The 15,453-nt window shown below is 37.7% G+C and overlaps 1 protein-coding gene across 1 annotated transcript in view; it reads right to left on the reverse strand.

The window, feature by feature from the left end:
- Window positions 1-2,548, reverse strand: part of Smp_171880 (hypothetical protein) — a gene marked incomplete at its 3' end in the record, with an annotated part of 52,279 nt that extends 49,731 nt beyond the window's left edge. The window contains exons 1-2 of the mRNA XM_018788752.1: window positions 2,189-2,548; window positions 2,013-2,152 (exon numbers count right to left, since the gene is read on the reverse strand). Coding sequence (XP_018654264.1) covers window positions 2,013-2,152; window positions 2,189-2,315 — 267 coding nt within the window. The 5' untranslated portion in view covers window positions 2,316-2,548. The remainder of the gene's footprint in view (window positions 1-2,012; window positions 2,153-2,188) is intronic.
- Between the last annotated feature and the right edge of the window lie 12,905 nt (window positions 2,549-15,453).

The raw sequence follows: 15,453 nt of genomic DNA on the forward strand, positions 1-15,453 counted from the left end.
AGCCGGTGACCAACAGTTGGTTCGTACGCCATTTGTTCCCTCAGGATACTGGAGCCCATGTGCACTAACGGTTTGGAATCAGGGTTTTCCAACTCCCTTAGGTGGACTCGAAGTGTCCACCAACCCGGTTAAAGTGCCGGACATTCGCTTTTCGTCCTCTCAATTTCGTAAACAACACCCCCGCCACGAGAAGGCAGTGAGTAGGACTTCCCTGGCAGAGGCTATATATTCGCTGGCCATGTGAGAGCATTTCGAGAGGGAGAGCGGACTCTCCCCACTCTCGGCCGTACCAGGGCATTTGGGGGCAAAATAACTAGACAACAATATCGTAGAACAGTATAACTACATGGTCGTCTCAAAAACAAACAGAAAGAAAACAAATTAACACTACGGCACACTAATTCAAGAATCCATGGGGTTCAACACGATATCATCAGTTAATCTTTCAGGACCCGAACCATAAAGGTGGGAAATGAAGCAAAAATTAACGAGAAACGAGACTTGAATTCACAATATGACGCTTTTCAAGAAAACCAGGAGTTATTACTCTGAAGCAACTGGTATCTCTAGTACAAACGAACACTAATCGTTCGATTAAAAGGTTTGTAAGTTATTCTAAAGTGTCCGTTAAGTCAGTCTGCCTGTTCCTGTGCTTAGTTTTTTGCTCGACCTTCGATTCTGGCTAAATAAATAATAGTTCAAAACTTTTAGACAATAAACGCCGAAATGTATTCATGATCTCGGTTTATCTATATTCTTCCCGACTTGTTTTGTGATGGACTACTTTCGAATACAGTACGTATTTATTTGTAACACCCGTTAGGTGAATTGTTCTCCTCAAAAAATAAATCACATAAGAACATGAATGCTTCAAGAGTTTGTCTGTTCTTTAAGAACTGAAATTAATACACGTATTTCTATGCGGTTAGCACATACCATCAACAAAGATCAAAAATGCAAAACACTGAAGGTAGTCGGGGCTTAGCCTACAAGACTGAAAATATACACTCGAGGTGAGTGGCACGCATGTCTCCAAATGCTTGAAGATCTTGGCAGACAGTCCTGAGCAGAATAAAAATATGCAACTGTTTATTTTCCTGGACTTTGTATTACTACAGTGAAGGAAAATAATAAAACCTGTCTACAAGAATAAAGCGGGAATCAATAAAACGTGGTAATTGAACGTTTAAGATGTGACAAGATATTCAAAGTAAGATAAAAAATGACATAACTATCAGAGCCAACTTCTCATTTACACTTAAGATTTAATCACGGTTCACTTGTAGTCCTTTAATGATAAATTAACGTGTACATAACCTAACCATGAGTCAGTAACTTCGTGGACTGGTGTATTTAGACGTCCTGGCCATTTTTAATTCATTTAGGTGCGCTCTTACACATGAAGGCATGAGTGAAGTAGCACAAGTGCACTCACCATTTGTTATTTATTATAGCTCTAAACAAGGTGTGTTTAAACCCTGATAAATATTGAAAGCACACTGTATCTACCATCTTGTTATTAATGAAAATGAGTAACTAGGTCTTTCAAAATGACTGGAGTAAAATGCAAATCTGAGTATAGCAAAAAAAACTACGGAGCCAACGACGTTATTATACGGTCGAGTACGCAAGGAGAATTGGGGAATATATTTCGATTCTTAAAGTTTAAGGTTTTTTATCAAAGAAAAATGAACCTACAAAACGACATTTCCATCCATGTAGTTGAGATATTAGCTGACATTTGTAGCTAACAATGATAGTGTAGTGGGTGTTTTGTGAAATGTTTACATTTTGCATGCAATACACAGGCATAAGTACAGCTAACTGATGCAAATACTTTTGAAGCACCTTGTTAATAAAAACATAGCAGTGAAAAACAATTGTCGTGTATTTATGAGGCGATAAAAAGTTTGTTCAACTATGGATCATCAAAGCCAATGAAATTATAGCACACTCGAAATTTACTGTGGACATAAATAATGCTAACTTACCACACAGGAGGGGTCACCTACATGGCTTTTAACTGAAGCATTCTTAAGCTGACAGGATACAGAAGATAACATAGCCTTACGAATAAACACTTGTGATGTGCCCAGATGCTTCGATGACTGCAGAGAAGCAGGAGAGCATGTCCTGACGGTTGTATTCTCATCTGAAACAATGAAATTTACAAATCATAGATTCATACCGATGTTAGCTTGTAGTATGTCTGCTTCAATATCAGAATCAATCCTGTCTTCTTCTGATATAAAAGAACACGTCGGACTAGAAAAGGCTGGAGAACTTATGTTTGGTGAAATTTGGTAGTAATCCATAATAACACATTGACAATGAGAGCATACAGAGTAACGTTGTCCTTCGAAGGTGTGCGTCTAGTCTGATGATACTTTTTGTGTTAGAGGAGTGTTAGGAGCAGTAAGTGAGACTATCTGGAAGAGAAAACAACTAGGGAAGAAATGAGTTGACGACTCAGAAGGCGCATGGAGTGTATGGAGAACAGGATCAGGTGAAATCCACCTCCGCGACCTTGAGCGGCATTGTTCAAGGCGGGCATTCTGTATTTAAAGTTCTTCTGGTTGATTGAGCCTGTGATAGCTTGCATGAGTTCGTAGTGTTCGCATAATCTAGTGGGCTAGTGATGTCTGTAAATCTAACGAAGGTCGATTAAAATCGTTTCAAGTGTGTTATCTTTCTTTTTCAGTGCAAAGTTCGCATTTGTTTTTTGGGTAATTGTCCATTGGTAAGCTGCCGTTATACCCGCTTCGTTGAAGATCGTATTACATTCGAAAAACAACGTTATATCAGTTAGTAGAATGATGTGTAATCATAGGGACCATTTGGTTACGTTGGCAGGAAAATGTCTAGTGCTGTTGGTCGAGCTTTCATTTCACGAAATATTTCGGTTAATACAGGTGAATAGATTAGACCGCTGATGCTGAACAGAATTTACTTGTTTGAAGACGATTTTCAGAAGGCATGTAATGAATCTCAATGCGTTAAACATGTGTAGTTATATCGCTTTGCAGACTACTCATACTCATTATATGCAAGTGGAGAGACAGCAGATCACTGCGAACAAATCCTCGGCATATAGGTAAGAAATCAGTTTTCCTATTTATATGGAAGTCCGGGACTCCTTATGACGACGACTTGAATCACCAACAAAACGTTTGTTGTCACTGTGCAATGTGACTGAGGATTTAGCCTACCTACGTATTCTCCCACCATTAGCAAATATCTTTTTATTATCCATGTTTAGAGATTGTGACATGACATAAGATCAGGTTAGACTTCGCATAAACGTGTGGAGAACAACAATATCAACCAAACAAGAGTGTTTTGCAAAAACTCACTAGTCATTAGATATTGGCTTATCGACTGAAGTATAGTCCATATTTAGGGGCACACTTAACTTGGTTACGTCCAAATCTATACCATGCTTAGTATTACATAGACCCAATAACTGCCCGTCATAGATAACTGGTGAGGTCGAAAAACCTCTTGGGATAAGGAAAGATAACTGAAGTACGCTTATTTCTACAGGCTCTGAAAAGTACAGATCCACTTATTGTAGAACTAGAAACGTTTTGAAAGGGATGATAAGTAAAGCTAGATTTTCACATGAAAAACAAATGGTCGTGGATCGCGAAAATAGTCCTCAATGGTTGTTCTCGTATATAAGCAGGCGAACTCAGAAGTGATGGGGTTTAACCACTTCTGATACAAGAAAAACAATTGATATTGATTTTGAAAGAATTAGAGCTTTAACAGACTAATTTAGTGAACTGTTTTCTGATGACAGTGATGAAAGACCAACAATTAATTATGACGTTGGTGGCTTGTCAATGGGTCCTGCGACTGATGAGAAAGGAACTATCTTACGCCCACATCAAAATCTTAATCTAGGTACGTCCATTGGTCCTAACGATGTTCATACTACTGTTATGAAAACCTTGGAGGATGTTATTTTTAACCTCTGGCCATACTGGTTGATATGTTGTTGAGGCAGTCTAAACCGCCAAGAGACTGGGAAGACGCAACTCTCAGTCCGTTTTGTAGGACGGAGAGTAGAGACTTAGTTAGTAACTATCGTACCGTTAGTCTAACCAGTTACGTTGTCAAACGAATGGAAGAGATCATTCGGACGTCTAACTTAGACTGTGTGTGAGGGCAATATCTTTTATTTGGGGGACAACATGGTTTTAGGGAATGCCTTTCGTGCTTGTCGGGGTGATCTAACGCTGGCTCACTGTACACTACAAGATGACCTTGGCAATAATGCCTTATCTCCTTCCATCCAGGACTGATAACATCATATAACATTTTGAGAAAGCTAAAAAGCGGGATCAACTCGTCCGCATTTGGAGTTCCATTTCTTGCTCGGAGAGGTAAAGTACTAGAATTCCCTACCAAAATGTGTAATATCAGCCCCTTCTGCTGATACGTTCAAAGTGAGAGTGTATCTTGGCAGCACAACTAATTGAAAGGACTTAAACAAATAGATTGACACTCTTTCTTCACTAGTGAAGACTGATTAGTTGACAATGAGAAAGTGCTGTTCTGTTCACCACATGTTTAACAGCATTGTATTTCATGAGGTGAGCATTATTCTTTTCTCTATATGCTGTGCTGCAGTGATGTTAATGGAGCGATTCAGTGCAATGTTTTTGGGGCGGACATTGATTTGTGTCCTGCAGTAAACTGCAAATATTCATATTCATTCCACAACCTGGACTTGTAATAAAGGATGTGAACAACAAACATTCGCCGACAGTTCTTTCGTTCTCTAATGAGAGACTGCAAATTGAACTGACTATTTTCGACGGCCGAAAACATTTAAATTAATGAAGATGCCGTTTGGAAGAAATGGTGTGTCAATAGAATGCATGCTTCACTATTGCTGGAATCCATAATTTACGCCTCTACTGGTCGCCTCACCGATGAAGAGTAAATGTATAGATAGTTGGCATAAACAAGTTATCATCATCACACGTATGTCCGTATGACTGAACAGAGCCTGCAAGGCATTTACAGAAGAATATATAATATGACATTACTTAACCTCACAGCTGCATCGACTAGTAAGGATCAATGTCAATTTTCACGGTGAATCATATTCAAGAGTTGTTAAGAGCTCATATGTAACGAAAGTCTAACCGTACTCACAAATGAGCTTGAATGATAGTACCTTTTCAATGCTTTGATGCTTGGCTAGCCTGATAAATGTGGCGATAAAAATTAAAAACCTCGAAAACTGACCGAAAAAATATGAAATTACTAAAATGACTATGATAACGTGTGAATATTGAGCATGTAATTAATAAAAATTCACGTCAGGTGGCTAGATTTGCCCCATATCGCAGAGATAAGCTTCCCAAAAAACTAGTGAGAACACCTTACACATACACGGAAACCCTTGATCTAGCTTTTCACCCATACCACGTGCTGCAAGGTGTAAATACAATTTGATCCCTAGTTTAATGGCCTTCCAACATTTAGTAACTTTAAAACTCGCTGACGTAAACGGTCAAATTGTCAAAACCAGTGTTAGGAAGCGTTTCAGGCTGATTAGTTGCGTGAGGAAAGTTTGTTAAGACAATGTGGAGTTTGTTATCCTTTTTTACCTCTTTGTTCCGTTTCTGTCTTTGTTACTGTTCTCTTTTTATGCGGGCTTACGTAGTTCACTGAAACAGTGGTTGCATCAGAAGTTGTTTACATACGCAGGATGGGAACTCTTATAAAACCTTGATCATTAATTAGGAATCATGAACCAAATTCATCGTTGATTGTTGTAATGGCTCTCTGGTCGGATTTCCTTGTGGAGGATGAGGATTATCTCTTTATTTCTTCCAGTGAAGGAAAGAGTGGACGATTCTGAGCAGACTACCACGTAGCTACAGTGATATATACAGTATTCAGTTTGTTATCAATAGCAGAATAAACAGTTGACATGTACATGTGACTGAAATTGTTTCCAAAATCGTAAAAGCGTATGGCAAGACGGAAATGATGTTTAAAAATTTTCTTAAAAATTCATTTGTCAACACGAAATTTGAAAACACACAACTTGGTGTGACAAACCTGTTAAAATCAAGCGGCATTACCATCACGTTCGTGAGATGGGTGGCGTAAGAGTGTAGATCTTGAACGATTTTGGTGTCTGTCCTGTTACTATGAGGATAAAATGTATAGATGGACAAGTATATCCGAAAATACAACATTATTATTACTACTCACATACTGCTTATGAGTGCATGAGTGTTATGAAGAAATCGTTTCGGGTTTCTCCAGAAATGCAATAATAAACACGTTTCAATAATGTCAACATAATATTTTCCATAAAAAACAGGTTCTGTGTAATCGAGAAGAAAAGTCAGCTGACTTTGAATAAGGAAATGGAGAAATGAAGGTAACAGAAACGTAGGAAACGCGAAATACGCAGATAGTTTGTGAACACAGAACAATAATAAGAAACTATACAGGTATCATCAGATGAGTAAAAAAAGGAAGGAAGAAAAGATCATTGTGTATGAGTCATATACACGTGGTGAAGATAAGTGTAACTAAAGATTTTCTCTTAATTAAAGCTCCCGATGCTTAAGGATAATGATAAGTTGAAAGGAAATGAGACAGAAAAGGGATGACCGACTTGATATGTCTTATTTATTGAGCGCTATACTCGGATCCTAAGCTAGTCTCGTAACCGCCGAGCTAGAACTACACAGCGACTTGGACACGAGAGAAAAGGCGCAAAATATACGAGAAGCACTTTACTCCAAAGATTCATTTATGTGTAGAAAATATAGGGTCTTTATAGTATTTTAGAAGTCCTTGGGTTTTACTGAAAATTCTAGGATACTGCTAAACATAGTTGCAATGTAGTAATCAGCCAATCAGAACCTCTACATGTGACTTTTCATTTTCGCGATATTTCTAGTTAGACTTCTAATCAAACGCTGATTGGATAAAATGCTTCTTAATGTTTCCTGAGCTTGTCATGTCTATTGCGAGAATTTTTCATGTCCTAATTACAATTTTCCAATGCTCAAGGATAATATTTATTTAAAACGTAAAGAGTGAGACACTATCGAAGGCCTTGATGAAACCTAAGTACCGAACTATCACTGTTTGACCAGCATCTCTTCTCTGGGTAATTTGACCAAAAAGTCTCAGGTGCGATGTGAAACATGAGAGTTGGGCCATAAACCTGTGTTGGAATGGGCTTATCAGGCTAGTCGAAAGTAAAAATGATAATAGCTGTTCGTGAATGACTTTTCCTGTGGTGCTAGACAGCACAGGTGTCAAGTTAATGAGCTTACAGTTAGCAATATCACTAAGTGATCTCGTTCTGAATCTAGGGGTGATTAAGGATGTTTTCCTTACAGGCGGTGAGGCTCCATATCATAGATTTGTCAAACAGACTTAAACGGAATAATGAGAATTCTCTACTACCATGTCTCACAAATGATGACGGAATCCCGTCATGTCCACCGTCATAGGACGTTTTCAGGGCGGCTACGGGCTGTTTGATGTTGGTGGATATAAAATCGATTTTGGTTCGGTGTCTAGATGTCAACATTGGAAACGTATTGATAGAGGTTTTGGTTTCAGTGTTATAGCAATGCGAAAAATTCTGGCTGAACTGTTCACTAATAGTATTAGGGTCGTCAAAAGTGCTTCCATTAACCATGGAGAATTTAGTTGTGCCAAGAGAATTCGATTTTACACGATATTTGATAACTCTGGATTTTACTACCTAAGACTTTATTTTCTATATTCATAAAATGCTTGCATTCAGATGAGGCATTTCTGTCGATCAAGTTAAGTATACTCTGAAGCACATACACGTCATGATGCTTTTGGTAGAGGCATTTGAATTTTCTCGGCATTTTATCGGAGGTTTTCAAAGTAGTCTAGCATCTATTAGGGTTATAAGTCACATAGTAGGAAAGTGCGACGTCAACATTATTTGTGTGAAATAAGGTTCCCATGATAAGCATCGAACAAGGGTTTCAGTGAGCTTTCAGGTTTGCTGATCAAACCACCTTCTCTGTACACTGCTGCAGCTTCATAGTTCAATTGTATAATGTTAAGAGAATGAACAATACCCGATACGACTCTATGATCACTCATAGAAAATTCATCACTTATGCGCACTGAGATAGATTCGATGTTTATTGTAAGTAATAAATCAAGTATATTATTCTTCCCAGCCTGCTTTCGGACTTGTTTTGTAACAAGCCCATTCAACTATTGTATTATTTGTGTGTTCTCTATAATTTAGAAATTTAATGCACTTTGTAAATATATGAGTGAGTCTGATTGAGCGCATGTGTCTGCACGTCAATCTCTAATTTGTTCTCTCATTGGTTGTAAGCAAAGACAATCAGTAATTTACCCACAGTCCATTAGCGCTCATAAATATATATGGATTTTCAACACTCATGCTCACACACACATACTCACTCGCTTGTTTTCACTGTGTGCTTGCTATCTGTACACTTGCGGATTTTTACCAAACTTCAATAATAAACTATCTCTATAACTGTTGTTCAGGCGTCTGAATAAACTCGAGTAAACCCATAATTCTACTAGGAGATTTAGCCTGCACTAGATATTCCGTTAACGGTATATTATTTATTCATTGGATTCAGATATATAGGAATTAATCCTTTACGGTCCAGCCCATCCACAAAGTTATAATGCTTCAACTAACTTGTTATATCTACCTGGTATCGAAGTTGATCTCCATGTAACGTTCGGCAGATTAAAATCACCTCTGATGATTTTAAACGTTTGCGGTTGATGTGAAGCAACAAAGAATATGTTTGCTAGCAATTTTTCGAAATTAGTATCCGTATGAGATGGTCTGTATATGCATCCTACCAGTAGATAATTTTGCAATCCGCAATTCACTGTAACTCAAGTGGAGTCATATATATAATCAAGACATTCATTCTCACATTTACAAGTCTGAATGTCCGAACGGACATAGATAATTGTACTGCCTATTCCATGACGTTTATCGATCGGAAAGAAAACGTAGTCATTCACGTGCAAGGAGTGATTGAACATGAATAATTTGCACCACGTTTCCGTAATATGTATAATGGTTAGATTTACAAGGAATGAAAGGGTCTTATGATGGGTAATTTTATTGAACAGAGAGCAGGAGTTGAATGAAAGAAGAAGCTGAGAGGTATCATGGTGTAGCAGGTTATAGTATAGATCACGAATGGTGGCTCCATGGATACTCGTGGAATTGGCTAAGGTAAGAATTGTGTTGTGAGTGGGAGTCGATTCAACAACTTTGTCATCGTTTGTAATATACCCACCGTTGCCGGCAGAAAAGCCATCAGAATCACAAAAACGTCCCCTGATTTTTATTGATTGTAACATTTGACAGAGTTATAGTGTACATCTTGGGAGTTGAACCAAGAAAACTATCATGTCTAAGTCTGCGACTAAGTGGCCGCTTATAATTCGAATTACTTTTAATACCTAATGTTAGTAACATTTTTCAGACGTTTATTTCCAAGGTTTGTGGTCTATTTTAGTCCCTTCGCAATTTGAGAAGAATCGAGTGTCGTGAAGTATACTTGCAATGGTTTGCAAGCTTCGAACACATCGATGCTCAGTGTGTGTTTAGTTACATAAATGTTATGACTAATTTTCCTATGAGCCGTTGCACATTTACTGTGACTGGGTGTTGCACTGACACGAGTTTGAATTGTATTATCTGATTCGTCACTAGTAGAACTACTTAGTGTTAGGTCCAAATTAACATTTTATGGAGAATGGACACTACATACATTAGAATTACTTTCTGAGTTCCTAACTCTAGGAGATTTAAAAGAGTTTATCAGCGGTGGCAATTTTGTAAAGCAAGAGGTTTTCTCAGAACCAGACTTAATTTTATGACCATTAGGATTATGATGCTTTTGAGATTTTGAAACTAGTGGTCTGTAAATAGCTTGTCCTGCTTTTTCATGGCATGGTGTTCTATCTGAAAGAATCTTAACATCCTTGAAAATCTACTTTCGTCTCATCGAAACGGAGAAAGTTAGAAACTCACTGGCGTCTAAAGATGAGTTGAATTTGAACAGGGTTGGTGAGTGCATACCAGAGTGGCTTCTTTCTAATGTTGTGCACATACATGGTATATGTTTCATATTACTGGCTTTAGACAGATTAAACGTGATATTTTTAAGGACATATGTGCACAGTATATCAAACAAAAATGCACTTCTAGATCATCTTATTCTTTCAAACACTACTGAAGCAACACGATCTAGGAAATCATTTATATCATTCATCTGATCTACAGTCCCTGTGAGGTTGGGGCTGATGACATACTTAAGCAGATTGGAAACGTTTACGTCAACATGCAACTTTCTTGTATTATCCATATGTTTGCAGTAGTGATCATCATCGCTGTTTGCCAACAGAGTCTTCAACATGTCTGGACAGGCAAGAACTGGTGTAAACTTGTTTGCTTCTGGATGAACGGAGTAGCTCGACTCGTTGTCAAACGATATTTAAATATCAAAAATGATGTATAATGCAACGACAAGAAACAGACTCACTGACTACCTATCAGTGGACCTGATCACGTCGGGTACACCAGTGAAGGTGCCACAAATATTCAGGGTTTAAAAGTGCCCTTACAATTAAGGCATACCAACTAAATGAAATCATGAATCAAGAATGAATGAATTTGAAGAAATGTCTGGAAGGTTGTAGATATGTTGAGAAGCGTTTGATCTAGTCTGACAAGTTCTTGCAAAGGATATGAAGCACGGCGCGCCCATTCATTATCTGTTGCTGTTACGTTACCTAGTTCCTTTAGCTACAATGTGTTCAGTAAATCCAATGGGGTCGGCACAAATGCCGAAGACGTACAGCACTACATATCTTAGGAATTTATTCGCCTCCATTAGGTGATGGAATCAGACTTTGTTTAATTATGACTAACATTTTTGCTGAGAAATCTGCTAAAACAACTTTTGACGTCTTAAAATTACGTGTAATGAAGAAGCGAGTTACAAAACAGGACACGAATTCATGCATCAGCTAATTATCAATATAGAACGATGAATTTAACAAAGGGAAAACAAAAGCTATTAACTTTGTAGAGCCTTAAGAATATACTGATGTACTTTAAGTATCTTCAAAATAATCTTTTAATCACCTTAATGCATACATATATACATAAATGTTTTTCATCAGGAGATAAGTATAGAAGATCAGAAGGAGATCAAATCTAGTGAGGATGTCTTGATTTCAATTACTGTTTAAAGAAACTGATGTGTTTATAAAGTCTGGAAGGCTTGAAATCGGTCTAATTGCAGGGAGTGAAAAACGATTACGGAATGACCTACTAATGTGCTAAGACCAAGGAATCAGGTGATTGTGGATTGCCTTGCACAGTTAGTTCATTATAAAGTTCCTCAAGCCTATTATCCGCAAAAGAATTATAAAAAGAATGAGTGAATTTAGGCAAAGCAAAGAAAGAAAGTTGAATGTCTACAAGTAATTCGCTTCACAGATTACTGCTTATGCTAAAAAAAATTAATGGACTTTCATGTTGAGCGTCATTTAATCAGTTTGAATATAAATCGCCGTTACGGGGCTTGTTTACAGATCTCAGATTGCAGTCCTTACTTTATAGGTGTATTAGTTATATTGTATCCTCAGCAAGCGAAGTTGTGTGAAAAGTGACGATAAGGCTGAATTAAAGTCCTAACTTCAGAACAAGAATATTCGAATATTCTGTATAGCGAAATCGGTTGCTTTTTCTAAAATATCTACATGGGCAAACTGAAAAGGTAAACTAGCGATTTCAATACAGAAAGATAGCAAACGGAGAGAATTAGTTTGTAGTCATTACTTACGGCTAATATTATTGGTGAATAAGAGGTTATGATAAGTATATATAAAGTCTGGGATGTACATTTTTCTGGTGAAGAAGGAGAGGTTCTTCATCTAAATTTAAAATTCGAAAATTTCATCAAGGCTACTTCACTTGAGTATGGAGCTTGTAGCGACTCTATTCTGACATGTGAGTAGATTTATATTAGCTTTTCGAATAGAAAATTACTTTATTATTTTGGAGTTATTCTGTATACTTATGTTTCTTTTCGTCAAATATTTGGTTGTGACCTCAAACGCATTTATAGAGATATGCGTGGATGTCTTTTTCCTTGACCCGTATGCTTTATACGTTGTCAATTTACATGTATATACCTTTCATTAGACCTTTTTACCTCTTTTATATGTCTGTTCAATTTAAATTGATAATTCGTCTGCTCAAATGTGAGTACCCAGGCGCATTTATTGACTTTTATTCATTGCCACCAAACTATGGATGTTTACCTGAGTGTTATATGAAACGACTGCATTTCTTTGTTGATTCACATACATCTATGGACACTAAAATGTAGCATAATTTCAGTTAAGATACGACAAGCCTATGTCTCTTGCCATTATTCTTCAGTCTCAAGAGAATGAAGCGATTCGTTCCGACGTACATATTTTGTAACTGAAAGGTGCGGTTACGAGAATAGTTTGTTTGTATAAGCGATCTGATAAAACATCAAAAATTTGTGATTATAAGAAGAGTCTATTACTCTATTCATGAGATTATCTTATCTTCTAGTTAACTAGATGAATCCATAGGACTAACATAATACCTGTATGTCAAATCCAAATCATTCACAGGACTAATGAAAAAGGGACGACTAACGCATGTCAAAGAAGGTCGTATGTCTAAGTTTCCTCACATGCCTACACATTTTGGCCTCTGCAGGAGATGAGTAAGCATCCCACCAGTATCCTTCATCGAACACTGTCCAGAGCAATCTATTATAGTTGCTATCCTAATTTCTAGTGTCTGTTTCCAAGTCCCGCCCTCCATCTATTCTTCTTGCCTTAAGGTTTACAATGTGGTGTTTACTTCATGATTCAGCTGATATTTTCCGCAAATTATTGCAAAATCAAAAGGCAAACATAAAATATTTTGATTGATTTCCAACATTGTTTTATTTATTGCATGTCTAATGTTAGCTTTATTCGACCCGACAGTTACAATGTTAGTGTAGCGACAGAATAACGAGAGAAAAAAAGTAATATCTTTTATGTACTCTATTTACCTCGTGAAAACACACAAATCCAAATAAATAAATATTAGTGAGTATTATGATGAAAATATAAGAGAGACAAGTGAATACATATATGTTATAATCCCAAAACAGCGAGCATTACAATGACCTTGTCGTTATCTGGCAATTTTTCTATCTCTTTAACTCCCTGTACTTGCATTAGTCAGGGCGACGTCTTTACCACTTGTTCTCAAGTCACGAAGACGTTTTAATCAACAGTAAAATATACTTGTTCCAGAGTCACGGAGCAATTTTTCGGTTTGAAGGCTGTTCAGCATTATTATAATCTGCGTTCATACCACTTAATGAGCTTTCTAACATTTTGAAAGCAGTTTAATGTGACTATTTAAATAATCTTTTGAAGTTTTTTTTGGCTAAAATCAGTATAAATACCACTTACAATACATACATCGATTGTTGGTTTTGCCTTACTCCCGTAATAGTTTATCAAATTAAACAAACTCTGACTATCATAGAAGGCCCTTGAAGCTACGTACGTCTCGAGTTGATGTGTAAGCTTGCAGTACTAAGTTGGCTGTCGTCAGGGAGTTCTAGATATACCAAAGAGAGTGACAAAAGTGACTCATGACTGGTAAAGAAGTGGTCAGATGAGGTTTGCGAAAAGGATGAGTATTGAGATGAGGAGAGAGAGTCTGGCAGAGGTATATGAAATCGTTTTGCATTGCTTGAGGCATTTCTTTGACATAAATTAACCTCGACTCTGGAGGTTCTGGTAATCTCCAGAGTCTGATCGACAAATGCAAACAGTTCGTATACAGCGTCATTTTGGAATGAAACAAGAACCATCTGTTCCTGTTGGCGGGGAGCTCAGATAACAACGGCTGTATAAACAGACCATCATCAAATGTTCGTTGACCAATGAACACTCGCTTTCGCAGCGACTTTTCTGTTGTTGAGCTCGATGTTGTGGAAGAGTTAGTCTAACCCTTGTTGGTCGGTCAGGTCTTCAGGTTTATGAATGGTCTTCTTCAAAGTGTTGTAGTTCCAAAACACCACTGGTAAATATACAAGGTGTGACGTATCTGTCGACACCTCGAGGTAATGCCTCCACCACTGCGAAGAGTTGTGCACGTTGGTCTGTTATGCCTTACTCGTGGAAGTCAGCTTCTGAGTAGCAGAACCAGGCTTCGATCGTGTCGGGTCAGAATGGCATGAGTTGGAGAGTGGGAGGCAAAAGAGTTTTAATCTTCGATAGCTTAGATATCTGTCCCATCATAATGAACATGAAATATACAAATGGGCAGGAAAACTATACGAAAATATTAGAACAAAATCACTATATGTAAAGATAAAACTTAAGAAATGATGCATATTGTTTCAGCAGGGAACAGAGTCACAATTTATTGTTTGACAACTCCTTTACACATAACACCTTTATATCGGAGGTATGCCAACTCAGGCAAATCAAAAGTCAGGAATGAGTGTGTTGGAAGATATATTTGAAAGAGTGTCGATATGTTGAGAAATGTTTGGTCTAACCTGGCTAACATTGCAAGGAATGTGTAGCACGGCGTACCTATTCGTGATTTTGTGTGGATGCGTGATCGAGAACCTTCGGCTAGGTGAGTCCAGTAAAATTAACGCAGTCAGCATCAAGTGTTGACGACTTACAGAACTTCAAATTTCAGAGATTTATTTACTCTTACAGGATGGAAGTCAATAAAGCTTCAACTACTAGGCTTGTTGTATTGTAGATAACGCCGAGTCGCAATGGACTATGATCACCACTACAAGAAGATTACGTGCAACGTACCAAGTTGGATCCCTCGGCAAACCAAATACCAGAAGGCTGTTGACGATTGAAATAAGATATATTTGTTGTCGATCTTGTGGTATTGAAAGTCAGTCAGTCAGTCACAACGTAGAACTTCGTACGTACATTCGTCAGTAGGAGTTGCCATGCCCCATGAGCACAGAGATGCAGTTGTCGATACAAAACCCATAATGGCAGAGGTAGTAAGAGAATAAGCATTATGTGAAAGATTAGGGTTTGAGGATGTTATTCAAACAGTATAATCCAGTGAAATATATTTGGAAAAATAAGAAATAAAAGGGGCATAAAGAATTAGGAAGGGTAGAATTCGGCAGAACAGAAAGAGTGAATGCACCTTCGCCGTTGCAAACGATTTTGAGCCTTGTCATTGAAGGTCTCTAACCATCGATTGCTATCATCTCGCGAATCCCAACCAGGTAGTCTACACCAACCAACATAGCTCAGTCCACTCGCCAGTGACTTTATGGATTTGTGCCACGGTTTGGTTTGGACACCCTT

The sequence above is a fragment of the Schistosoma mansoni genome, chromosome W, assembly GCF_000237925.1.
Source record: "Schistosoma mansoni strain Puerto Rico chromosome W, complete genome".
Taxonomy (NCBI): domain Eukaryota; kingdom Metazoa; phylum Platyhelminthes; class Trematoda; order Strigeidida; family Schistosomatidae; genus Schistosoma; species Schistosoma mansoni.